This window comes from Geotrypetes seraphini, chromosome 1, assembly GCF_902459505.1.
Source record: "Geotrypetes seraphini chromosome 1, aGeoSer1.1, whole genome shotgun sequence".
NCBI lineage: Eukaryota > Metazoa > Chordata > Amphibia > Gymnophiona > Dermophiidae > Geotrypetes > Geotrypetes seraphini.
In genome coordinates this window covers 370,572,503-370,599,446 of record NC_047084.1, presented here as the reverse complement: position 1 = coordinate 370,599,446, position 26,944 = coordinate 370,572,503, and the positions used below count along the sequence as shown (strand labels likewise).

The window sequence follows — 26,944 nt, the reverse complement described above, 5'->3', positions numbered from 1 at the left end:
CCATAAAAATATTGGGTGTGACTCTGGATAACATCTCACATTGGAACAACATACGGATTTATTGTTTAAGAAATGTATCTGTGCTTTGGAAGCTTCGTACCATTAAGAAGTATTTTGACAAAACTTCCTTTCGTTTACTGGTACAGTCTTCTGTCTTAAGTATTCTCGATTATTGTAACATTTATATCTAGGTGCTTACAAGAAAATTTTGCACAAATTGAGAGCGATTCAGAATACTACCGTTCGCTTCATTTTTTTGTTTAAAAAAATGGAAGCATATCACTCCTTTTTATTTGGAACTCCATTGGTTGCCGATAGAGTCATTCTGTTCAAATTTTCCTGTATTTGTTATAAATCAGTTTCAGGTTTGTTACCAGGTTATCTTGTGTCTCATTTTTCTTTGAGTCACGCCATAAAGACCGTACGTAGAGTGCACTTGTTTTCTTATCCCTCATTAAAATCCTGTCATTATAAGAAATTCCTTGACAGAACCCTCTCATTTCAAGCCGCTAAATTGAATGTATGGCTTGGAAAAATTATGGGCTCCTTTTACAAAGCCGTGCTAGCGGGTTTAATGCGCGCGACTTTTCATCACATGCTAACCCTTGCGCTGGCCGAAAAACTACTGCCTGCTCAAGAGGAGGTGTGGCGGCTAGTGCGGCCGGCGATTTAGCGCGCGTTAAACCGCTAGCGCGGCTTTGTTAGAGGTCTCTTCCTATCTTGAATTTAGAAAATTGTTAAAGACTCGACTCTTTGATAGGCTGGTATCTTAATGCATTCTGCTTCATTTTTTCAATCAAGTTCCTTATATTCAACTTGATGTATTTTATCTGTTCTATGTATTACTTCTTTCCCTGCCATGCCGGTATTTTCTGCATTATATTGTAAATGCTTTCTGTCTTTATCTGTTTTTAAGTCCATTATTCTAATTTGTATTTTATCTGTATCCCATATATTAGCTCACCTTGTTGTGAACCTCTTAGAACTTTTTTGGTATGGCGGTATATAAGAATAAAATAATAATAATAATTATTATTATTATTGGGTAGGAGAGGAAGAAAAGGTGGTGGCAAAGGGGGAGGGAAGGAGTGAAAGGAAGGAAAGATGGTGGCACAGGTGGAGGAGAGGGAGACATGCATGGTGAGGGGAGAGGATGAAATTGCAAATAATGGAGGGGAGGAAGGGAGAGATGGTGCATGGAGGGGGGATAGAGAGATTTGACATAGGGTACAAGGAAGGAAGCGAGAGGGGTGTTGGAGAGATACACAGGAGGTGGAAGAGGAGAAGGAGGGAGATGTTGGATCCAGGAGCAGAATGGAATATGGAGAGATGCCTGGAAATGGGAGTGAGGGAAGAGATAGGGAGATGTCAGGCTATAAGGGTGGAGGAAGGAAGATGCTGAGAATGGAAGAACCCTGAGGGGGAGGAGCAGGTGGCAAGGAAACGGATAAGAGGATAGATATAACAGAGGGTAGAAATATGGTAATGGAGGATTATTGAAGATGAAAGGGAATGGAGGGTTGAGGAAGGAATGAGATGGAATGGGACAGAAGATGGAAATTTGATAGGAAGCTGAAAAGTGAAAAAGAGAAGGGTAAAACATGGGCATTTCCAAATGAATTCTCTTCACCTATTGAGAAATACCTTGTCCTTTCAGCATGTGGCTCATCTGCCCATTCACTTGCCTCTTTCTGTCTTGAACCTGGTTAGAGAGGCAGAGAGCAACAGAAAAAAAAGCCAGATTAATGAGGGCTGCCATTGGCTCCCGGGCCTTACATTGAAGAACAGTGACTTAGGGAATAAGCAGCCCTACAGAACATCCTCAGAAATGGGAAGCACAGTGCAGAAGAGAAGGCAAAGTTCTCAAGGGAGATGAGAAACATTCCTCCAGTGGAAAAGCTTGTTGGCACTCCCTCTAACAGGCTGAAGCCTTATTCTAGCCATGAAGACTGAAAGACTTTTAACAGGAGCTGGCGAGAGGTTTGGATCTGGTTAAATATTCTAAAGGAATAATACTATCTTGAATATAGAAACATGAGGCGGAGACCATACGGCCTTGCTAGTTGGAGGAGTCTAGGCCCTGCCTTGATAGCAAATAGGGTATAGCTACAGTCTCCTGAAATACATTACACAGACAGTGCTGTGGGCCTTTGCCTGCCTCTTTCTCAGCCAGCAGAATGGGCAAAGCTTGCACCAATGGCTATGTAGCCAGGACATGTTACATCAGGCATTGCAGCGAACTTTCACCTGAATTTGCTCACTAGCTGGAAATGGACTATTGAGCTGATGTCATTTGCACCACCCTGTGCCCTTGCACAGAAGTCAGCGTGGCCTTGCCACTCTGGGGGATGAGTTGAGGGCCTTTCCTGATCTCCCAAGAACTGTATCTTCAGGGACATCAAGTTCCAAGAACTGAAGGGTCAGAAAATGGGGAGGCACTTGCCTATCTTCAAGGACACTGAACCATAGAAGAGGAAGTGCTGGAAACCAAGATGTAAGTTGGTTTTTCCATGTAACCTAAAACTGCCACCTTTCAGGCTTCAACCAGCCACCTTCTCTGGATTGCACTAATGTTGAACCTGCTGGATGCCCCAGATTTCCTGCTTGCCACCTGCCTCATCTCTCCAGAAGGCATTGGTTGTAAGCCATCTCTGTTATTGTTAAAAAGGTAATAATATTCACAGCCTAACTTCAGGGCTTAGTTCAGGATTTGAATTAGCTGATGAGAATGGGTGTCATTTATTTTCCTGAGGTATTTTACTTTGCTTATGATTCTGAGTCACTCATGCTTTGACATCCGGTTGTTATAGTTACTTGCATGTACATAAAGAGTTCATTTTTTAATAGAACTGGCTTGTGTCCTTGCCTGTCAGTGTTGTCCAAGAGCTAAGAATTCAAATCCAATCACAGGGGAATGAAAATAAAATTCTATTACACACATTCACATTCCTCATTGCAGTTTTGTCTAATACGAGGCAGGAGCACTGTGGGCCGCGCCTGTACACCTATTTACAGCAAATGTTGGCCCCAAGACCTGTCTTGTGTCCATCACCTATTCCCAGACAATAACACCAGCACCCAAAGTATACACACTCATACACCTCTGTGCAGAGGAATCTCTTTCTTTTTCTTCTTTATTCAGCCTAGATTATAATCTCATAGAAAGGAGAACTGATAAAGGGGATGGAACTCCTCTGTTTGAAGAAAGACTAGAAAGGTTACGGCTCTTCAGCTTGGAAAAGAGAAGGCTGAGGGGAGATATGATTGAAGTCTACAAAATCCTGAGTGGAGTAGAACGGGTACAAGTGGATCAATTTTTCACTCCGTCAAAAATTACAAAGACTAGGGGACACTCGATGAAGTTACAGGGAAATACTTTTAAAACCAATAGGAGGAAATTATTTTTTTCACTCAGAGAATAGTTAAGCTCTGGAATGCGTTGCCAAAGGTTATGGTAAGAGCAGATAGCGTAGTTGGTTTTAAGAAAGGTTTGGACAATTTCATAGAAAAAAAAGTCCATAGTCTGTTATTGATAAAGTCATGTTTGAATCTGAAAACTGAAAATTTGCATAAATGCATAAAGCCATATTTTTTGAATGGTCATATCTTCAGCTTCACTTCACTGTAAAGCAGGGGTGTCCAACCTTTTGGCTTCTCTGGGCTGCATTGGCCAAAAAAAATGTTTCTGGGGCCGCAAAACGCTGCAGCAAGACAGAGGAGGGAGCCGGCAAGACGGTAAACACTGCATCGCCCTCAACCGGGGCCACTGGTTGGACACCCCTGCTGTAAAGGCTTGTATTGCAAATCTTGGAAGTACCTCATGGTACATGTCTGCTGGTAAAGTTGTACCCTCAGCTGACTTACCTACCAGCAGCAGTATGGAGCCAAAGTTTGCCAAAAATTTTCGTTCATGAATTTTTTTGCCACTTTGCTGACCTGTAGAAATGGAAGCACATTCGCGCAAGGTGTTGTACCAAACTGCAAAATTTCAGACTCCTAGGTAGTTTCCTTCTGCTGCAGTGCTTAAGCAAAGTTGGCATTTTAGGTCACACAAGGCATGGGAGTGGATCGATTGCTTTTGTTCAACCACCCCTAGCTCCTGACCAAATTGAGATCCAAAAATTTTTGCAGAGTTTCATTGGAGACCCTAGACAACACCCTTGTAAAAATTTGGTTGGATTTCAAGGGGGTTGAGTGTGGGCTCCTGATCCACTTGACATGGACCAGAAGAGGCTAAGCCAGCAGCTCCCGCTCCTTCACATGCTGCGCATCACGTGGAACACAAACGATCCTCAAATGTCCATCCAACGCAAACTTGAAATTAATCTAAGGTATCCTGGCCTGAGGAGTCTATCACACCTGTTTTTAAGCAAAATTGAGGTGTTTTGAAGTAGAGGTTTTTATTTTCAAATTGGGAAATCCAAAATGACTGCCAAGATAGCAATTTTAGCACCAAAAATGGACTGGGGAGCTACACTAGGGACTAAAACTTAGTAATTGTAGGATTTTAGAGGTGGGGGGTGGGGGGGGGACCTATCTCTAACCCCAGAACCAAAAAAAAAATTGATTTGAAAGAATCCCCCCTATTTGATTTTGGTTTCCAGGCTATCAGCTTGTTACTTTGCCATGCTGTGTGGGCTGCAAACAGCTTACAGAGAGAACTTCTGCCTCAACAAGCCTGGAATCTGGACTGATTATGTCTTCTGACTGCCTCTCAGACCCAACAAATTGGCTGGAGATGTCAACTGCCATTAGATCCCACCCATGCAAACAGGGTGGTGGAGGAACACATTTGGCCCTGATCCTGGAAAAACTGTCACAGAGCCACTCAGCCTGTGCTCAAGCCCACTGTGGACAAACCTGGGGCGAGCCTTGCTCCCAAGGGAATTGTCCAGGCTGTCCAAATGAGTGCACTGCAAAACAGTCTACCTCTTCCGAAGCAGATCTTTGACCTCATAGTTCGCGTTCTCCCATAGCCAGAACTGTCCCAAAAGAGGGATCTTATGCAGCACCGAAAAGCCTCTCAAACGTTTAGCAAAAAGGACCGATTTTAAATGAAAAGAAACACAAGCAGAAAAGACAAGCTCCCATCACCTCACTTGTAGAGACAACTGAGAAACTAAGAGCACAGCCCAGAAGGACGGGAGGTGAAGCAAATGAATGCTAATTAAGCTCCCTACAGTCACTTCCTGGAAAAAAAAATCGTGTCATAACCCTACTGAAGCGTCCCTTCCGTCCCTTTGATTAAACGCAAAGTCTTCAGCTCGCTTTTAGCGTACCGATGCGTGAAAACGTCATTACCCTACCGAAACGTCACTTCCGTCCCTTTGATTAAACGCAAAGTTTTCAGCTCGCTCTTAGCATATAAGCGTACCGAGGCGTGATGACGTCATTGCGTCGCGTAGTGTGCGGTAGCTGCTATTTGGTGTTCGAGCTCTTTTACTAAGGTTTGGGTTTTTTTTTTTGTTACCGGTTCCTCAGCCTAGTGGTTGGAAGCGCCGCCAAGATGTACGACGCAGAAGAGGGTGAGTGCGGTCTGGTGTTTGAGCTGTTTTTCTTTTGCCTGTCTCCTCCAGTTACCACCGGGTGCTGCTGCGTTTTAAGCGAGTTGTGGAGCTGAGCGCTGTGCCAGGCTGACGTGTGAAGGGGAGGGAGGGAGGGGGGCAACAAGGTTCTCTTTCTCAAGTGTGTCATAATGAGAGGGAGAGAGAGAGGGAAGTCTAAAGACTGGCTTTCAATATGGAGCGACTGTCTGGATGCCAGTTAACACAGGATGAAATTGGCTTGAAAATGTGTGAGCAGTAACTCCAGTCGCGGAAGCGTCAACCCATATTTGGGAATTGCTGTTATTGCTCACAAGCCTCAAGCTTAGGCGCATCCCACCACGTTACAATCGTATTGCGATGTGTCCAGTCGCTTAAAACCATCACCCTTCATCTTTCATTGCCGTTTTTATCACGTAATTGCTCACCATGCAGTATTTACATGATGTAAGCTATACTGAGGCAGAGCAAATCAAGTTCAACATCCCGTCTCTGACAGTAGCCAGCCCAGGCCATAAGTTCTGGCAGATCCCCTAAAGCAGATCAAATTCCAAGTTCAAACCCCTAAATCTAGGGGCTCTAACCATAGGGCAATAAATCATTGTCCTATATGCAGGCATTTTTCTGACTCTTTCCAGGAAAAATTGCATTGAGCAGTGCTTGATTGGAGGACACTGAGAGGTCTTTGGTAAGGGACAAGCATCAGATAGTTGCTTCTCTTTGGGAGCACGTGGCCAGTCAGAAAAGCACAGTAAAGGTAGCCATTTTATCCACCTTTCAAGGCTCTTGGAGCTGTCTTGGCTGAGGTGGCCTTGTCATCCCAAAGAGGGGGCTGAAGGCTTTTCGGTGAGGTCAGCTTCTCTAGCTCTAATCACCCAAATGTGTCCTCCTATATAACAAATAGTTAATATTTAAAATGGCTTAAACTCTCAATGTTTTTTTCTTTGAGCAATATCAAGAGATCCTTATAATTATTCCAAACTCTAAGATAAATAATTTTCTTTAGTTCAATTCCATTTCATTGCCTCTTCACTTCGATTCAGTTGAATTAATTCATTTAATGACTTCCAAGAACTCAGATGCACCATTCTACTGCCACATACATAATCTTATCAGTGGGGAAATCTAGGTGTTAAATCCTCATAGGTCTGTATAAAGCATTTTTATGCTTTTTTTTGTGAAACAGACTTGGTAATGAACTTTTGGCTCCAGTGGGAGTGTTTCAGCACTGGGTCTCAGAGTTTGTGTATGCCAAATGGCCTTGACTGGAATCCAGGGGGAGTGGGAATCACAGTCAGTAGTAGCATCAGGTGTAGAATCTGGACATGGAGGAGAACGATCCAAGATGGCTGCTACTGGTATCTGACTGCTGTGAGGACGCCGTTGATAGTCAATTTACCTTAAGTTTTGTCGGCCAAAATGCCGAAAAGAAGGGGCAGAAGTGTCGGTGGAGCCTCCCGACGCTCGGTAGCCCTGTTGCCTACGGTCAACGACATTTTTCGGCGACTTCTGAGTGAGCAGGAAACGTCGGGGAATCGCCCTGTGAGTGTCCCGGCAGAGAGTAGTGCCGCGGGGTCTCCTCATGTAAGGACGCCTCCGCTTCAGCCACAAGCGCTGGGAGCCAGCTCACCGCGAGGAGAGAGCACACCCGAAGAGGAAGTGTTCTCCCCCCGAGAGGCCAGTTCATTTGAGGGCTCGCTACAGGGAACAATCCAGAGTGATTTTCTCCTCTGGAAGGAACCAGCGACTGGGACAACGTTGACTGAAGAAACTCAGGACCCCAGAGAGGTAAAACACTCGAATGAACAATATTTAAAGACAAATTACGTTTATTCCTCCTGATAAGCCCTCTGAAGTCACTTTAGATTCTCTATGGGATTTAGTATCTAAATTAGGGAATTCCCTTAATCCGCAAATAAAACATTTGGATCAAGAGATAAAAAACCAGAAAGAAGAAATCAATTTATTAAAGCAAGATATGGTATTGTTGAAGTCCGAAATACAAGAAGAAAACAAGGAACTTAAAACAATTAAAAGTAATCAAGATCTACTTGTTAAAGATAATTTAATTATGAAAACAAAATTGGAAGATCTTGAAAATAAGACTCGGGCTAATAATTTGCGCTTAATTAACTTTCCAAAAATTTCATCAATTTCTCCACGAGAAATGATAAAGCGCTACTTTCTGGAGATATTAACAATACCTGAGGATTCTTTACCACCCCTTACAAGAGTATATTATTTGCCTACAAAAAACCAGGATCCTCAAAAGAAAGAAGATGAAGGAATATCGCAGGAAGCACCCTTGGACGTTTCCACTTTATTGGAACAATCGGATAGAGAATTGGCTATTCCAGCCACTCTTACTGACTGTAGTTTTGGCTCCAGATAAAGACTGGATACTTAAACTTTTCTTTAAAAATAGGTCTAAGGACTTCCTGGGTCTCCATATTCAAATATTTCCTGATGTCTCTAGGGAGACTCAGAAGAGAAGAAGGGAATTCCTAATGTTGAAGCCAGGTGTGACCCAGATTGGAGCTTTTTTCTTTCTTAGATATCCATGTAAATGTGTCATCAGATATCGTTCTTTTAAATATGTTTTCGTAGAGCCAGCTCATTTGATTGCTTTTCTTTATATGAAACGTCTTGAGTGTGGAATACCAACTGTACCTAAGTGATAATTAGCTCTGCATCAGCACAGATTCAGTAATTTTCTTTGTAAAATTATTCTTCAATCTAATTACTCTTTTCGTTAACCTTGGATCCAAAATTGAGGACTAGTGTGTGATTAAGATAAGAAATGTTTCCTTTTTTTCCTTTATACTTTGATCCATTATTAGGATTGGAAGTTAGCCTAAATGTTATATTTTCTTGATTATACTTTCTGTACAAGTTATGCTTGATAATAATGTAAAATCTTATAAATAAAAAAAAAAAAAAAAAAAAGAATCTGGACATGGAGGTATATCTAATCTGGAGAGTTTAGGGGCATTTGTTGTGGATCCTTTGGAAGAAGACAGGCTTTCTGTAGTAAAGGTGGATGGATTTTATGGTGCACCACCTTTTGTGGGAGGAGAGCTCCCAGCACTTATTCTCAAGAGCTTCTAGTACAAGAAACAGTAACCCAGTTTTGGAGGACATTCAAAGCCTTTCTAATCTATTCAGCCATCCAGGCCCTCATCTTGGCTGTGTGGAACAGTTTAGAAAGGGGCCTGAGATTTGGTAGGGTTATGGTTTATCTTTATTCATTAGTTCCAGAGGAGAAAGAGTTAAAATTACATAAAGCTAAAACCAGGAAAACTATTCTTGTGGAAGTTGGAAGAGATATTCAGGTTTAAAAAGCTGGAATCATTGTTGAAGCAGAACTTTGTGGCTTTGGTTCTTCAGGCTGCCATGGGCAGTGCTAACCTGTACAGAGCCTGTTTGTGCTGGTTGCAGCAGCTTCCTGAGGAGCCATTGGAGGATGAGCATCAACTTTCTATGGAGATGGCTTAGCTTGAAGCAGGATTGGCATACATGGTAAATTATTTTATATGATCTTATCTGGACTTTATATGATCTTATCTGGCAGTGTCCATCTCCATAGGATGTTTGTTGTGCTTGCTGACCAATGAGTAATATAGCCTCAATTTCTAAAAACCCAGGTTAGAAACTGATTAAAGATCTAGAGAAGACCATATCTTAGAAGTTGTCAAAAGACAAAGCCAGCGGTGCCTCTCTTCTATAAATAAACATGTTATCAACTAGGCAAGGGAGATTCCTCTCAGCTTTTTTTAACAGGTTATCTTCCTAGTGGTCAAACAGAAAGGGAGTAGGGTTCCATCACATTCTCTGGATGGGCTGCTGCAGGTCCTCCTTAACTAAGCACGTTATTGGAGTTTGGTGGACCCAGATCATTTCTGACTATTGTATCTTTGATGGGAGAAGAGATTATAGGATGGAGTTTTGTGCCAAATTTATTATTTCTCTGTCCTAGCACTGGAGAATGGAGCAGCAATATGGACCATTGAAAAGGATAAAAGTTTTGGGTAGGGGGTGTTTCTGTCCCAATAGAAGAGTAGGTTACAGCCTGCTAATTTTCTTTCATTTTATCTCTAGGTTTAGCTTGCAGCTTTATCTGCATTTCGTGGTTTGCTGCAGGGTAAATATTTAATTTCTTTTCCAGATGTGGTTCGCTTTGAGGGCGGCTAAATTGCTTCAGCCTCCATTGTGGCCTTCGGTTCTGGCCTGAGATCTCAATCTGGTCCTATCTGTGCTAGTGCACCCTCTATTTGAACCCTGGGTTCCTGTTCATTGAAGGACCTTACTCTAAGTCATTGATTTGCTACAGTCCTAGCTTTTCTCCAGGATGACCTCAAAGGGCCTATCAATTGGGTCACTCAAGGTACAGATTGCGGGTCTTTCATGTTTTCGAGTGCGGTTGGATAAGGTCCCCTTAGCCTCTCGCCTGGATTTCTCCAGATTTTTGAAGGGAGCGTTGTTGGTTCTGAAGGCTCTCTGTCGGACACCATATGAGCTCTTACAGGGAGCATCGCTTATGGACCTTACAGTAACTATTAGCTCAGCAAGAAGGGTTTTAGAGCTGCAAGCTTTGTCATTTTTCTGGTTCTCAGAGGCTGGAGTCTCAGTACAGACAGTTCCTTTCTTTTTGTCGAAAGTAGCTTCCTGTGTTTATTTTGACGGGTTCTAGAAAACAAAATAAGATTTTGCAGTTGCTAGATGTTAGCAGAGGAGTTATTGGATACCTCAAAGTGACCAATGAGTTTTGACTGACCAATCATTTGTTTGTATTAACGAATCCGAGCCAGCTTGGAAGGCTGTCTTCCAGGGCTTCGGTATCAAGATGGATTTGCATGGTGGTATCTTCAACGTACATCTGCATTTGGAAATAATTCTTGATATCATTGAAAGCATACTCCACTAGGGGAGTGGCAGCTTCCTGGGCAGAGTCTGAGGAGACATGTAGAGTGGCGACATGGTCCACTCTCCATACTTTAACAAATTTTACAGGGTTGATGCAGCAGCTAACCTGGACACAGCTTTTGGGTCCTCAGTGCTAGCAGCAGGCTCAGCAGTACCTAGAGTGTTGGATGGGACATATGAGGCATTTCTCATTAGTTCAGGATCTCTGCTCCTGTTGCATTGGAAAGAAAGATTAGGGTCTTACTTTGATAATCTTCTTTCTTATAAGAAGCAGAGATCCTGAAACCCGCCCCTCAGATGATACTGTTGCCCGCTTCCTGATTTTGAAGAGTACTGTGATAGACTGTGCTATCTTCCTCAGACAAGTATGCATTAACAGCTGTTTGAATTCCTGTTTCAGGCATGGTCACTGAATGCTGAGGCTACTGAAGTTTAAGGAGCTCATAATAATAATAATAAAAAATCCCATTCAAAACGTGGCCTAAATCGGTATTTGGATGATCAAAAAGACAGATCGTCCAAGTACCGATAATCAAAGCTGGTTTTAGACGTATCTAAAACCAGCTTAAGCCTTTACCCTGCCTCTGAATGCCTAGAGCGAAAAGAGGCTTTTTAGAGGAGGGGAAAGGGCGGGAGGTGGGCCAACCTAGACTTAGTCGTATTGCAAGTATAACCAGAAGTCTAGGGAGTATAACCAGAAGTCTAGGGAGATTATACGTTTTGACTTAGAACAAATCAAAACAGGTTTAAGTTCCGACAACCTGCCCCCCCCCCCCCCACCATAACGATCGTGGCAGGAGAGATTAGGCATCTCTCCTGCCACGATAGCGATCCCCTCCCCAAATGGCTGTGAACTGGCAGGAGGGATCCCAAGCCCTCCTGCTGACACTCTCGACAATACCAGCAGGAGGGAGCCCAGGCATTTCTGCCGAAGACTCAGTCCCCAAATCCCCCCCCCTTGACAATACTGGTAGGAGGGAGCCCAGGCCCTCCTGCCAAAGATGGCCCCCCCTGCTCCCGATCAACCCCAACCCCCTGACACCCCCACTAACCTTAACATTGGCCGGCCAGCCGGGTCCCTGGTCCGTCAGGCTTGCCATCCTCGGAATGGCGGGCCTGCCCCTTCCCGGTGCATTGTGGGATGCACCGAGGAGGGGCCGAGGGGACTTGGGCGACTGGACTAATCGGAATTTTATTATGCTTTCTTAATGCTCAATATCCACAACCTTTGATAAGTGAAAGACTCTTTACAATGTGCTCAGTGCTCTTCCACTCAGGTCATTAGCAAAATGCTGTAATTGTGTGTGTGACTGCTGGGAACCATCATTGCACTTGTATGTTCCCACCTATATATCTACTCAACTTCACAAAACAACCAGCTTTAAATTGCTACTTATCTTTAACATAGATGTTCCACAGTGATGATGTGCAATGAGGATCTGCAGTTCCAGTTTTTCAATTCTGCCACAGCAAATGCACTGAAGCCCATAGGAATTGAATGGACTTTGGTGAATTTGCCATGGGAGAATTGCTGCTGTGGCCTTGTTAAAGGGGCCCTTACTGCGTGAACTCCATAGTCACCTAGACCAGTGTTTCTCAACTTTTTCAAGTCAAGTACCCCCTAAGTCTAACAAATACCAACCAAGTACCCCAGCCCAAGCTCTGCCCCTTACCCCACCCCCATTTATAATAGTACTAATTGTAATGCAATTTCTTCCATTCATACACAATATAATCTTATTAATTCACAATGGTAACCACAAATTTAAAATGATAAATTATCATTTATATTTGTTTTATTTTTGAAAGCGGTCAAGGCAGATGACTAAAATATGCAGTGTCACCTCAGTAACAACTGTAGTGCAAAATATAGATAGCAGATTATAAATTCTCAAAACTGACACATTTCGATCACTAAATTTAAAATAAAATCATTTTTCCTACTTTGTTGTCTGGTGATTTCATGAGTCTCTGGTTGCACATCCTTCTGACTGTGCATCCAATATTTATTTATTTCTGCTTCCTGCACGCTTCCCCTCCTCCGGACCTCATTCCCTTACCCAACCAACATCTCTCTCTGTCCCTCCATGAGTCCAACTTTCCTTCCTCTCTCTTCTACCCTTATTGGCAACATGTCTCCCTTTTTCTCCCTCCTCTGTTATGATCTGGCATCTCTCTGTTCTTCCTCACGGTCTCCCCCCCCCCCGGTCTGTTTTCTGTCTGCACCTCCCATAGTCCAGCATCTGCCTCATGTCATAGAAAGATGATGGCAGATAAAGACTAAATGGCCCATCCAGTCTGCCCCTTTGGTCCAGGCCTCTGTCTCTCTGTTGCTTACAAATACCCCCCCGTCCCCAGCATTTGTTTTCCTTTCTTCCAGGTCTTTCTCTGACTCTCTCTCCTTCCTTCCTTCCTTCTTCCCTCCTTGGTCCAGAATCTTTCCACCTCTCTCTTCCCTCTATACACCCCCAAGTTCAACATCTGCCCCCTCTCTTCTGCCTCCCCTTTGTTTCAGGTTTTTCCCTCTATCTTCCTTCTGCTAACTTTTCGAGTCCTCCCACCTTTGTTTCAAGTCTTTCTGTATCTCTCACTGTCTTCCACCTCCCCAGGACCTGGTATATGTATATCTCTCTCCTCGGTTCAGGATGTTTCCCCTCTCTGCAGTCTCTTTCTCTCCCTCTATACCCCTCTAGTCCACCATCTGCCCTGTCTTCCCCCTCCCTTTTGGTTTAAGTCTACTTTCCCACCCCTCCTCAAGGTCCTTTTCTATCTGTCTCTTCCTCCTCCTCTCCCCAATCCAGCGTCTCTGAAAAGTTTTTTTTAAAGTTACCAACAAATTCTTACGCCCTTTCCCCTGTAATATCAACCATTAACCCCCCCGCAACTCGCTCACATTCTTCTTTCTGAAACTCTCCGAGCGCGGAAACAACCAATTGTACCACAAAATCACCCTATACCTGAGCAACAGACGTTCCTCTGAGCTCTTAACTCCTGCGCTGTAGTGCCAACTTCTTTTCAATTTGAGTCAGGGTTGCTAAATACAAATTGTTTATTTATACACTGCACATATCCCAAACAGGCTATTCTTTTGTTTTTATGCAATTCAAAAAGACATGGGGTATGCACACAACATCCCCCATTTGGGAAAAGAATAAAGTATAGTATACTTCCAATCAAAACAAAACATAACTCCGCACACACACACGAAAAGAGGTTATCTGCACAGTGAGAGGATAACTTACATGGATCAGCAGGATCAACTCTAGAGAACTTTACAAAACCCACCGAACCGCTGAGGCTGTCCTGCAGGATTAAATAAAGGGGGTGGCTGACAGTTTCACTCCATAGCTCCTCCTCCTCCTCAATTACCTTCCCCAATTATCTTCCATTCGACCCCTCTACATACAAAATAATAAGGAGGTGGGGGAGGGGGGTTGAACAGAATTAAATAAAAGCAGGATCGGACTTAGAAGTCAGCGGCCCATAAGTCTGCCTTAGGCCTGCATTCCGTCTTCAGCTCACCTCCCTCTCCCTTTCCCTTACAACTTTCTTTTTGGCTTTCCTATGCTGCAAATTTTGACTTTTATTTTTAAGAAAACTGGTGGGATATGAGGAAAAAAGACTGTACAAGAAAAATCTCTCCTGGCGAGGCAGTTAGTAACAGTGGGATCTGAATCGCCAATGCATTTTCTCATTACACAAAGGCTGTCACCACTCGGGGAAGAAATACAGACGGTACAGTTGGCGGCAACATGTCCACACACACACACAGACACCTACACATGCCTCTCACACTGATGAAAGCTACTGGTAAAAAATAAATAAATAACCCACCGGGATACCTCCAAACCTCCTCCCTCATTCTTCAGGCTCCTACCCCAGCTGTTGGCCGTCCGCCCCAGGACCTCTCCACTCCACGAGTTGTAAATTAAGTGCTTCCAGTCGGCGCGGGTCTGTCCAAAGGTTTTTTGCTCTCCTCTTTGGCCATGGTGGGCTCACTAGTGTTGGTGCTCTTCCCGTACCGACGGCGGCACAGCTCTTTCTCAAAGTTGAACCTCCTGCTGCGGCGCCAGAATTTTCATTGGCTCAGCTAGGGCACAACGGAGCAATCACAAACGACCTCAGAGTTCTAAGGTCGTTTGTGATTGGTCTGTTGTGCTGCAGCTCAACCAATGGAAAAAAACCCTCAGCAATAGGCGGTCCGGAACCAGCCAAAAAGTAGCTCAATAAAGCGGAGAGATTTGTGAGTTCCTGTAATGAGAACCGCTGTAGCCAGTACTGTCCCGTCAACTAGATTTTGAAGGGTAGTTGTGGTTTCAATATTTAACAAGTGCTGTTCCAGACTGTCTGTCAGAAATTCACAGCCGGGCGCTCACTTAAATTAGCCGGGCGGAGCGCCCGGCTAAAAGTCACTAGGGAGAACACTGTATGTATAGGGTTATCTTTTGTTGTATTCCTGTTTGTTGTATTCCTGTATTGTTGTTTTTCTGAAGAGTGTACAGAGTAGTTGTGTGTAATATAGTATATATATATATATATATATATATATAGCCATGCTAAATTGCATTAATACAATATATATATATATATATATATATATATATATATATATATATATATATATATATATATATAGTATTAATGCAATTTAATATAGCTTGGCTTTGAACATTGTCTTGGGTAGGTATTGATATTTTTTAAATCTCTTCATAGATATACAGTATGATGAGGATGATGATGAAATCACTCCTGATCTATGGCAAGAAGCTTGTTGGATTGTTATCAGGTAATGCAGACCATGAATGAAAACAATACCTTTTTAGAAATTTTTTTTAATTATGCTGAACTATGTATATGTGAATATCTATCTATCTATACATCCTTACTTCCAGTGCAATAGGGGAGATTATATATAAGTGATCTTCAAAAGTTTCCGCTCTTATTTTTTTAAACACTGTTTTTTTAAATATCTCATAAGCAAATTACATCACTACCTGCAAGGTGAGCTGGCTTGCCTGACTGACTAGTCACGTGACATTCTATGACATGCCCTTTTACCACTTTTCCCACCCCAACCATTTCCTATGGAAATATGAAAGAGTAGAAACTTTGAAGAACTCTCTTGTATATATTTATGTATATTTGTCTATGGGTATATGTGTATATTATAATATAATTTCATGATGAGTAACTTTTGGACTATAATGTATGTTAGGTAGAAAACTATCTTTAGGTAGATTTTTTTTTTTTTCCTAAAATAAAAAAAAGCATTTTATTTAAAAATACTTCAACTTTTAAATAAAAATATATATATATTTTTTATCCACTCTGGTTTTGATTGTTGCCTTTTGACTTTTTTTCTAGCATTTTTTACTTTTTAATATATGTGGTGTTATTCTTTTTTTCCCCTTTGTCAGCTCCTACTTTGATGAAAAAGGTCTGGTGCGCCAGCAGCTTGACTCCTTTGATGAGTTCATTCAGATGTCTGTGCAGAGGATTGTGGAGGATGCCCCACCGATAGATCTACAGGCTGAAGCTCAGCACGCAACTGGAGAAGTTGAAGATCCGGTAATGGCATTGATAGATTTGGAGGCCAGAAATATACAATGTGGGCAGATATGACTAAAGGCTCTTAATTGAGCTTCTGGTCTCACCCAACTTCTATCTGGGTGGCTTTGTTTTTAGCTTTAACCTTTTATCTAAGTGGCCCTCTTCTGTTTTCCCCTTCTCTATGATAAGGCAACAGAAATAACACTTGTCTGGGTCATGAGTAAAGGTGACAAAAGCATAGAAACAGTCTTTATGTGCTGTTGTTTTCTATATGACTCTCTTTGTCTATTCATTCCAACTACCGGTACTAAACTCTACAGTCCCTTCTTACTTAAGGATTGTGGATTTTTTGTTCCCATGTCTTTTTTGAATTCATCTTATAAAGTGTGCTTTAGAATCTTATGCTTTTGTTTTCCTGAGTGTTTGCCTGTAATCTGCCTAGGAATTAAATGATAGGCAAGGAGGAGGAAGAATGGCCTAGTGGTTAGAGCTGCTGCCCCAACACCGAGTTTGTGAGTTTGATCTCAGACTGTTTCCTGTGACTCTGGGCAAGTCACTTAATCCTCCATTGCCCCAGGTACTACAGTTAGATACTGAGCCTGCTGGGACATATAAGGAAAATACTTAGAGTATCTGATTACTATTCAATGTATTGTAAACCGCTTTGGGTAAATCTCTTCATGAAAATCCCAATAAATAAGATACAAATATATGAATGAATGACCATTAGCCAAATGATGAGATTCTGCACTTTTAGTAATTTACCAACCATGCAGCAATTAATACTGTAACAGAGTATGCTTCTGTTCCTGACAATGCTGAAAATATTTTCTTCATGTCAATAAGCAATACAAGCTGCCAGATCTTACTATTTCTCTTAGTCTCAGGCTGGATAACATGCTGGCATTCAGCACTGATATTAGAGCTATTACAATGTTGTTTATTTCAGTATAGAAGCATTGTACTAAAATCTTAACAGCTAACTAACCATGTGCTGTATGGAACCTGCGTTCTTTATGCTTTTGAGATGGATACTGCTAGCCAAACTAAACTGTCCAAGTTGATGTGTAGAGGATGACAGGAATCATGGTTTCAGCTGGATCAAATCTGGGAACCAGTTCATTCACATTTTCAGATGTGCTGTGGGGCTGAAGTGACTCCTGTTGCAATAATCATATTGTGAGAAGACAGTGTTAACATTGAGTGATGTGTATTTGATATGCTTGTCCCCCAACACATTATTTACAACAGCAGTGATTTGCTTTATCACAATTCCTTGATCTCTAATTGTACTATTAGACTGTTAAATAATGCGGTATATTAGTATAAATTTGTAAATCAATCAACTTTTGTTATAATTGCACCATGCTGACGCAAATGTGTGCACAAAGGAGTCCCTGTTTATGCCCAGTTTCTAGAGTATGCTTGTCTCAAGAAGTCCCTTAATGTCCTCAAAACATATCACAATAGATGTAATCGAAAACTGCTGATAACTTGTTTATTTTGTTCTAACCAGAATATTTGGGTTGTGGGTATCATCCAGTAAATTTGGGTTGTGGGTATCATCAGTAAATTCAGTAGGTATGAACAGGTTTTTCCTTACTAACAATGTTTCTCCTTCAGGAATGGGAGTTTTGTTTTATTTTTTGTAAGGGGAGAGATTATGCTGTAATAAAGCTGTAGTAAGAAAAATTTTGGGAATAGTAGGTAAAGGGATCATGACTAGTCAAATGACCAAAGAATGTTTGGCAATCCAGGCAAGTTAAATTAACACATGCCTTTTGTTCTTTGCAGCCAAGGTACCTGTTGAAGTTTGAACAGATTTATCTCTCTAAGCCTACACACTGGGAGCGAGATGGTGCCCCCTCGCCAATGATGCCAAATGAAGCAAGACTGAGAAACCTCACGTAAGAGCTCTTTTTTTTCTCACAATAACAGGAACTTATATTGCTGGATATTCAATTAAACAAGTTTATATGTTAGAATTCTTGAAACAATCCAATATCTTGTTCTTGCTGCTCTTTACTAAAGGGGTGGGGGATTGACAAGAGTTTAACTGGGCAGGAGAGGCATTCTCTAAGCAAAGTATATAAATGTGACAATTTTTTTTAGGTATTCAGCGCCACTGTATGTGGATATTACAAAGACAGTTGTGAAGGAGGGTGAAGAACAGCTGCAGACCCAGCATCAGAAAACTTTTATTGGGAAGATCCCAATAATGTTGCGTTCCACCTACTGCCTGCTGAATGGCCTGACTGACCGCGATCTCTGTGAGCTGAATGAATGCCCCCTAGACCCAGGAGGCTATTTTATCATAAATGGATCAGAAAAGGTAAAGCAGAAAGGTCAAACTTTTTTTTTTCTTTTCATCTCTAGTATGCTTCCTCCCCTCCCCCCACAATTTCTGGGAGTTGAAAAGTCAGTTGTTGAGTGTGGCAGTTGACGCATTCTTAGGGAATAGCAAATCAGGGAACTAGGTTCAATTCTCACTGCAGCCCCAGGTAGAAAACTTACCGTATATACTCGAATATAAGTAGAGACCCCATTTTTCCCCCAAAAAGGAGGAAAAATGGTTGACTAATATAAGTCAGGCATCTTAATATTCAAGTACCCTGTCAGGTTTTGCACCCAGCCCCCTACCCTCCCAGGCTCGCCACCCTGTCCCCCCCTCCTTACCCTGCCGATTATACCTCCTCTGCCGCTGGAATCCCTGGTGGTCCAGAGATGTAGTGAGCAGGAACGAGCTTTCAGCGCTCCTGCCCCGCTGCTAACCTGGTCGGTCGCTGCCGTGAGTTCCGGCTTCTGGTGCTGATCAGTACCAAGTGGAAGCGCACTTTGTTGCTGCTGCTCAGTGCTGAGTGCCTTCCTGAATAGCTCCAATGAATTGATTTGCAGGAGCCATTCAGGAAGCTGCTCAGCACTAAGCAGCAGCGCCACACCGTGCTCCCACTTGGAACCATTCAGCGGCTGAAGCCGTAACTCGCGACAGTGACCGATCGGGTTAGCAGTGGGGCAGGAGCACGGAAAGCTTGCTCCTTCCTGCTATACCTCTGGACCACCAGGGATTCTAGCGGCAGAGGAGGTAAGATAGGAAGGGGGGACAGGGTGCATTGCCTGGCTGAGGCCTGCAATAAGTCTGGGGGGGGAAGGGGGAGTGCTGGCCGCTGGCCGAAATATAAACCAGGACCCCAATTTTTTGGCCCCAAAATCCTGGTTTGTATTTGAGTATATACGGTAGATTGTGAGCCCACTAGGGACAGAGAAAGTACCTGTATATAATAAATGTAAACCACTTTGATTGTATCACAGAGAGGTGGTAGATCGAATCACTTCCCCTTATTGGAAAGGGAAAAAAGAGGACTACAATGCTGTCCATCTTCTTAAGCATTGCCTTGCTCTGTTAATCTTCCCAGGAGATCTATCCTAGCCATTCTCTTGCTAGAAGGAAGTACAACTGTTGATCACTTCTCTGCACACATTTCTTTGCCCCTTGACAAGAATTGGGCACTGCAATCACTCTGTTGACAGACCATGAATATTGCTTTTATCCCAGGACAAGCAGGCAGCATATTCTTAACGCATGGGTGACGTCACCGACGGAGCCCCGGTACGGACACTTTTAACTAGAAAGTTCTAGTTGGCTGCACCGCGCATGCGCGAGTGCCTTCCCGCCCGACGGAGGAGTGCGTGGTCCCCAGTTTCTTCGTTTCCGCGGAGCGAAGAAGACGCATGTGTTTTCAACGGCCGTTGAAAAATCAGTTTTTGCCTTCCCGCTCGCGTATTTTTCGTTTTTATTTTCTCTATTTCCCTTCGGGTTCCTTCTCTTTTATTTAAAAAAAAAAAAAAAAAAAAACTCATCAAGTTTTCTTTATTTTTTCAGGCCGGCCCCGGTGGGGCCTGTTGCCACCATACAGGCCTCCGTCTTCGATTTTGCGGAGGCCGTGTTTCCCTTCATGCCCCCTCAGCCGGGCTTTAAGAAGTGCCAGCAGTGTGCACACCCGATCTCTCTCACCGACCCGCACAATTGGTGCCTGCAGTGCTTGGGTCCGGATCATCGGGCTGACACCTGCACCCGCTGTGCTACTCTTAAAAAACGCACATTGAAAAATAGGCAGATCCAGCAAAATATTCTTTTCGGTACCGGATCTGCCATGGAACCTGCCGCGACGTCGACAGCACCACAAAAGTCGGCACCGACTACTTCGACGCCACCAGATCCTTCTTCGGGGTCGCTGGCCCCAGGTAAGCCGGCTAAGAAGCCTTCCACTTCCCTTGTGCGCCCTCCTGCCACGACTGCGACTCCGGTCCTCACGGCACCGCGCCAACCCCACAAACGCTCCGATATCGGTGAGTGCCTCGTCATCGGCCTCCTCATCGCCGGAGCGTGGAGCGGCACCTATGGTACCGAAGAAGAAAAAAGCGGTACCGGTGCCTCCCCTGGAAGACCGCATCGCGGCTATACTCCAAGCCCAATTGCAACAACAGCTGCAGCAGCAACTCCAGCACCTGTTGCCGGCGATGTTGGCCCCACACCTTCTGGTACCGGACCGGTCCGAGCCTCGCACGATCCCATCGGTGTCGACCCCCTCGGTACCGCTCAACACTTCCATGCCAGTGCTCTCGGCTGAACCACACCGTTCCCATCCTACGGTGCAGGCCCGCTCTGATACCGACCCTTCCCGGCACCCGTCTTCCTCTCCCGGTACCGCCTCGGTACGCTCCGGCAAGTCTCTCTCTAAGACCCGCCATGCCGAGCCCTCCACACCGACGTCTCGCCGTGCGCACCCTGACATCAGGGACCCGGAATTATGGGAAGAATCCCCGCCCGGTACCGAGGAAGACGCTTCATCGACAGATGAGGAACCCTCGGTGGCTGATACCGGTTCAAAACCCGAACAGTCCTCTTTCACCAAATTCCTCAGGGAGATGTCGGCTGCTCTTTCCATTCCCTTAGAGTCCGACTCTAAAAAGTCCCAGGCTTTTCTCGATGCCCTAGACTTTGAGCAACCTCCCAAGGAATTCCTTAAGTTACCCGTCCACAACATCCTACGGGAAACTTTTTACAAAAATTGGGAGAACCCCCTCACTGTCCCCGGGGCCCCTCGCAAACTGGATAGCTTGTACCGGGTCATTCCGATCCCAGGGTTTGACAAGCCTCAATTGCCCCATGAATCTCTCCTGGTGGAGTCCACCTTAAAGAAAACTCAGGGCTCCAGTGTCTATGCCTCCACCCCCCCCCCCCTGGCAGAGAGGGGAAAACTATGGATAAGTTTGGCAAGCGCCTTTTCCAGAATGCCATGCTGGCCAACAGGGCAAATAATTACACCTTTCACTTTTCCTTCTACATGAAGCATCTGGTGCAACAACTCTCCTCCTTACAAAAATACATCCCTCAACGTAAAGTCCCCCTCTTCCAACAGCAAATTTCCAGTCTGCTCCAACTCTGGAAATTCATGGTACGCTCCATTTATGACTCGTTGGAGCTGACCTCTCGAGCATCTGCCATGGCTGTTGCCATGCGGCGTCTGGCCTGGCTGAGGGTTTCTGACCTCGACATCAACCATCAAGACCGCCTGGCTAACGCACCTTGTCTTGGTGATGAACTCTTCGGGGAGTCCCTGGACTCAACAACCCAGAAACTCTCGGCACACGAGACCAGGTGGGATACTCTGGTGAAACCTAAAAAGAAGACTCCGCCTGCTCGCCCCTACAGACAGCAGTCCTCCTACCAGCGCAGGTTCTCGGCCAGACCTCTCAACCTGCCACAACAGCAGCCTCGCCGACCTCGTCACCAGCATCAAACTCGGGCTCGCTCCCAGTCTCACCAACCTGCCAAGCCTCTCCCTCCGTCAAAACCATCTCAACCCTTTTGACTCTTTTCTCCCAGGCATAGCCAGTCTCCCACCATCATTGCCTCTTCCTCAGCCTATCGGAGGACGCCTCCAACTTTTCAGATCAGTGGGTCCTCAACATCATTCGCCACGGCTACTCTCTCAACTTTCAGACTCTTCCACCAGACAGTCCTCCCATAGAGTCTGCTTTCCACTCCTCCCAATCCTCCCTCCTCCTGAGGGAGGTCCACTCCCTCCTTCTTCTCAACGCCATTGAAGAGGTACCCTCAGACCAAAGGAGTCAGGGATTCTACTCCCGCTACTTCCTGGTTCCCAAGAAGACAGGAGACCTCCGTCCCATCCTCGATCTCCGGGCCCTCAACAAGTGTCTGGTCAAGGAAAAGTTCAGAATGCTCTCCCTTGCCTCGCTTTACCCTCTTCTCTCTCAACACGACTGGCTATGTTCCCTAGACCTCAAAGAGGCCTACACTCACATTCCAATCCATCTGACTTCACGTCGTTATCTCCGATTTCAGATACAGCACCGCCACTATTAGTACAAAGTGCTACCCTTTGGCCTCGCATCATCGCCCAGGGTGTTCACCAAGTGTCTTATTGTGGTGGCGGCCTTTCTCAGGTCTCACAACCTCCAGGTGTTCCCCTACTTGGACGATTGGTTGGTGAAAGCACCTACGTCTCCACTTGTGCTACAAGCCACTCAGCACACCATCTCCTTCCTCCATCTCCTGGGGTTCGAGATCAACTACCCCAAGTCGCATCTGCTTCCCACACAGTGACTTCAGTTCATTGGAGCCGTTCTCGACACCACTCTGAGGGCGTTTCTCCCCTCCGACCGCCAACGGACCCTGCTCCACCTCTGCCGTCAGGTGCTCCTTCGTCACTCCATTCCAGCTCGGCAGATGATGGTCCTCCTGGGCCACATGGCCTCGACGGTCCATGTGCTTCCTCTGGCGCGACTCCACCTCAGGACACCTCAGTGGACTCTAGCCAACCAATGGTCGCAGACCACGGATCCTCTTTCTCATCCCATCTCTGTGACATCGTCTCTTCAGCAATCTCTTCAATGGTGGTTGAACTCCTCCAATCTTTCCAGGGGTCTACTCTTTCATCTACCCCCTCACTCCATGATCATAACCACACATGCCTCCCCCTATGCATGGGGAGCTCACCTGGCAGATCTTCGCACCCAGGGTCTCTGGACCCTCAGGAGCGTCGACATCACATCAATTTCCTGGAACTCAGGGCCATGTTCTATGCTCTCAAGGCCTTCCAGCACCTTCTCTACCCTCAGGTTCTTCTCCTGTGCACAGACAACCAAGTCGCCATGTACTATATAAACAAGCAAGGCGGCACCGGATCTCCCCTCCTCTCCCAGGAGGCCATCCGCATCTGGACCTGGGCCACGGCCCACAGTCTCTTCCTCAAGGCTGTCTATATCCAGGGCGAACAGAACTCCCTGGCCGACAATCTCAGCCGCATCCTTCAACCTCACGAGTGGACTCTGGATCCTCCCACACTCCGCTCCATCTTTGCTTGGTGGGGCACTCCTCAGGTGGACCTCTTTGCAGCTCCTCACAACCATCAGCGGCCCCATTTCTGTTCCAGACTCTTCTCTCCTCATTGTCTGGACCCGGATGCATTCCTGCTCAACTGGACAGATCGATTCCTCTATGCCTTTCCTCCACTGCCTCTGATGTTGCGGACGTTATTCAAACTCCGCAGGGACAGAGGCACCATGATTCTCATCGCCCCTCGGTGGCCTCGCCAACACTGGTTCTCCCTCCTGCTCCAGCTAAGCTCCAGAGAACCCATTCCTCTTCCTGTGTTTCCTACTCTACTTACACAGCAGCATCAGTCTCTACTGCATCCCAATCTGTCCTCGCTCCACCTGACAGCTTGGTTTCTCTCGAGTTGACCTCTCCAGAGAATCTGTCTCAGCCTGTCCGTCGTATTTTGAATGCCTCCAGGAAACCGGCCACCCTCCAATGTTACCATCAGAAGTGGACCCGGTTCTCCTCTTGGTGTCTACTACATTACCACGATCCCACCTCATTGGCGGTGGAAACTGTACTGGACTATTTGCTCTCTCTGTCCGACGCTGGCCTCAAGTCTACCTCAATCAGAGTCCACCTCAGTGCCATCACTGCGTTTCATGAGCCTATCCTTGGAAAATCTCTCACGGCTCATCCCCTGGTTTCCCGATTCATGAGAGGCCTCTTCAATGTCAAACCACCTCTGAAGCCTCCTCCAGTCATCTGGGACCTGAATGTGGTTTTATCAGCCCTCATGAAACCTCCTTTTGAGCCTCTTGCCACAATTTCGCTCAAATTTCTTACGTGGAAGGTGCTTTTCCTCATTGCCATCACCTCTGCCAGGAGGGTTAGTGAGCTGCATGCACTGGTTGCCGACCCACCTTTCACTGTTTTTCACCATGACAAGGTGGTTCTGCGTACCCATCCTAAATTCCTTCCCAAGGTGGTCTCGGAATTTCACCTCAGCCAGTCCATTGTGTTGCCTGTCTTTTTCCCTAACCCCATTCTCATCCTGGAGAACAGGCGTTGCACACGCTGGACTGTAAGCGTGCCCTTGCATACTACCTTGACCGTACCAGGGCTCACCGCTCGTCCCCTCAGCTCTTTTTGACCTTCGACCCTAACCGTCTAGGTCGTCCTGTCTCTAAACGGACGCTTTCCAACTGGCTTGCTGCCTGAATTGCGTTCTGTTATGCTCGAGCCGGTCTCTCTCACTGGAAGGTGCTGTCACGGCCCACAGGGTCAGAGCTATGGCTGCTTCTGTGGCTTTCCTCCGTTCCACGCCCATCGAGGAAATCTGCAAGGCTGCCACTTGGTCCTCAGTTCACACGTTCACTACTCACTACTGTCTGGATACCTTCTCCAGACGGGATGGACACTTCGGCCAATCCGTGTTACATAATTTATTTTCCTAATGGCCAACCATCCCTCCTTCCCTTTCTGTTCGCTTAGAGGTCACCCATGCGTTAAGAATATGCTGCCTGCTTGTCCTGGGATAAAGCACAGTTACTTACCGTAACAGGTGTTTTCCAGGGACAGCAGGCAGATATTCTTACGTCCCACCCACCTCCCCGGGTTGGCTTCTTAGCTGGCTTATCTTAACTGGGGACCACGCACTCCTCCGTTGGGCGGGAAGGCACTCGCGCATGTGCGGTGCGGCCAACTAGAACTTTCTAGTTAAAAGTGTCCGTACCGGGGCTCCATCGGTGACGTCACCCATGCGTTAAGAATATCTGCCTGCTGTCCCTGGATAATACCTGTTACGGTAAGTAACTGTGCTATTTAGTATTTGGGGAGAAGAGTCTCAATACATAATGCTATGATTTTTTGGATGCAGAGAATTACTATGGAAAATATTCACAGAGGAAAAAATATAAGGGTTTAAAAAAAAAAAACAAAAAATTTATATTATCCCAGGACAAGCAGGCAGCATATTCTCACTTGTGGGTGACGTCATCCATGGAGCCCGATACGGACAGTGTAAAAGTGTACTGTCACGTTAAGCTTTAAGACTTCCTGCACTGTGCATGCGCAAGTACCTTTCTGTCTGACTCCAGCTCGTGAGTTCGTCAGTTTTTCGTTTTCAGTGGAGTGAAGACGACTTATCTGCACTTTTGTCTAGTCGAATTTGCCTTCGCGCTTCGTTTTATCCATTATTTCTCTGTTTTTCTTCTTACTTAGTTTTTCTTTTAAATCCTTTAACTTTTTAATTAAATTTCTTAATTTTCATTTTTGGGGCCTGTGGGTATTTTTTTGAAGCCTTTGTCCTTACCGGTGGCATTTATGGCTTTTTGGCCTTATCACTTAACCTGTGCTGCTTTCTCTTTCCTGCTGGATCTCTTTCCGATCTTCCAGGGCTACATAAAAAAAAAGAAAAAACCCAAAAGAACAAGAACAGATGCCTATCCAAATGTTTGGTTTTTTTTTTTTGCTCCTGCATTTTATTCCTATAAGAAGATATTAGGCATGGGGTCGGGCACCCAGCAACATGGACTTTTCTGTGGTTCTGAGTCCTAGCAGTACCTTGACATTGATGTCTATCATCAACATCGCAGGCATATTTCACATTGAGTCTCTCGATGCATGCCTCTCCTTGATGCCATTGATGCAGGCTGTCATTTCTGAAGCATGCTGCCTCTTGGGGATACCAACGCTTCGACACCCTGCTGCACCTATGGTACCAGCTGAGTAGCATACAGTACCAGTACCTCGATAGTTTCATTGACATCATCAGTGTCATGGGGGTTTTCAGCTTCGAGTGTCTTGATGCATGTCCATCATTGTGCTATCATTCATCGATGCTGGCTGTCATTTCTGAAGCAAACTTCCCCTTGGGGTTCCTAACACTTTGAAACTTGTGACACCTACGGCTTCACAGCGCTTAGTACCAGTGCAATCTCTCACTGTATGCAGGGGAACTGCATGGTTGGCCATGAGATCACTATGAATTTGACCTTGATGCCTTCTTTTTTCTCTCAGTACCAGTACAGCTGATTTACCATCAGACTGCTCGGTACCAATCTTTCCCTGTTTTGTGTTATTTGCGTACATTGGGGCTCAGTACTGATGCTGCTCCTGTAATTTCATTTTCAATGGAGTGACGATGTTCCTAAATGGACTTTATTTGAAAGTGTCAAAGTTCCAAGGTACACTGAAATCATTCACATAAAAATAAGTTATCCACATAAAATAAATAAATTCATCCACATAAAAATAAGTTATCCACATAAAATAAATAAATTCATCCACATAAAAATAAGTTATCCACATAAAAGCCTTGGAACTTTGACACTTTCAAATAAAGTCCATTTAGGAACATCGTCACTCCACAGAGTTTTGGGGTTTTTTTTTGTTTGTTTTCTCTGGATTTTCTTCTCTGTGGATATTTTGGGGTCAATTCCTTTTGATTTTTGCTTATTTCATTTTCAATACCAAGCAAAAAAAGGAGTATAGAATTACTTTTAATAAATATGCTCTTCAAAATTTGATTATCAAAATATAAGCATATCTTTTTTTTTTTTTTTTAATTCTTTATTCATTTTCA

The 26,944-nt window shown here is 44.8% G+C and overlaps 1 protein-coding gene across 1 annotated transcript in view; it reads left to right on the top strand.

Moving 5' to 3' along the window:
• Positions 1 to 5,382: 5,382 nt before the first annotated feature.
• Positions 5,383 to 26,944, top strand: part of POLR2B (RNA polymerase II subunit B) — a 163,277-nt gene continuing 141,715 nt past the window's right edge. Inside the window, exons 1-5 of the mRNA XM_033915184.1 lie at positions 5,383 to 5,525; positions 15,180 to 15,252; positions 15,884 to 16,034; positions 17,811 to 17,923; positions 18,129 to 18,348. Of these exons, the coding sequence (XP_033771075.1) occupies positions 5,507 to 5,525; positions 15,180 to 15,252; positions 15,884 to 16,034; positions 17,811 to 17,923; positions 18,129 to 18,348 (576 nt within the window). The 5' untranslated portion in view covers positions 5,383 to 5,506. The remainder of the gene's footprint in view (positions 5,526 to 15,179; positions 15,253 to 15,883; positions 16,035 to 17,810; positions 17,924 to 18,128; positions 18,349 to 26,944) is intronic.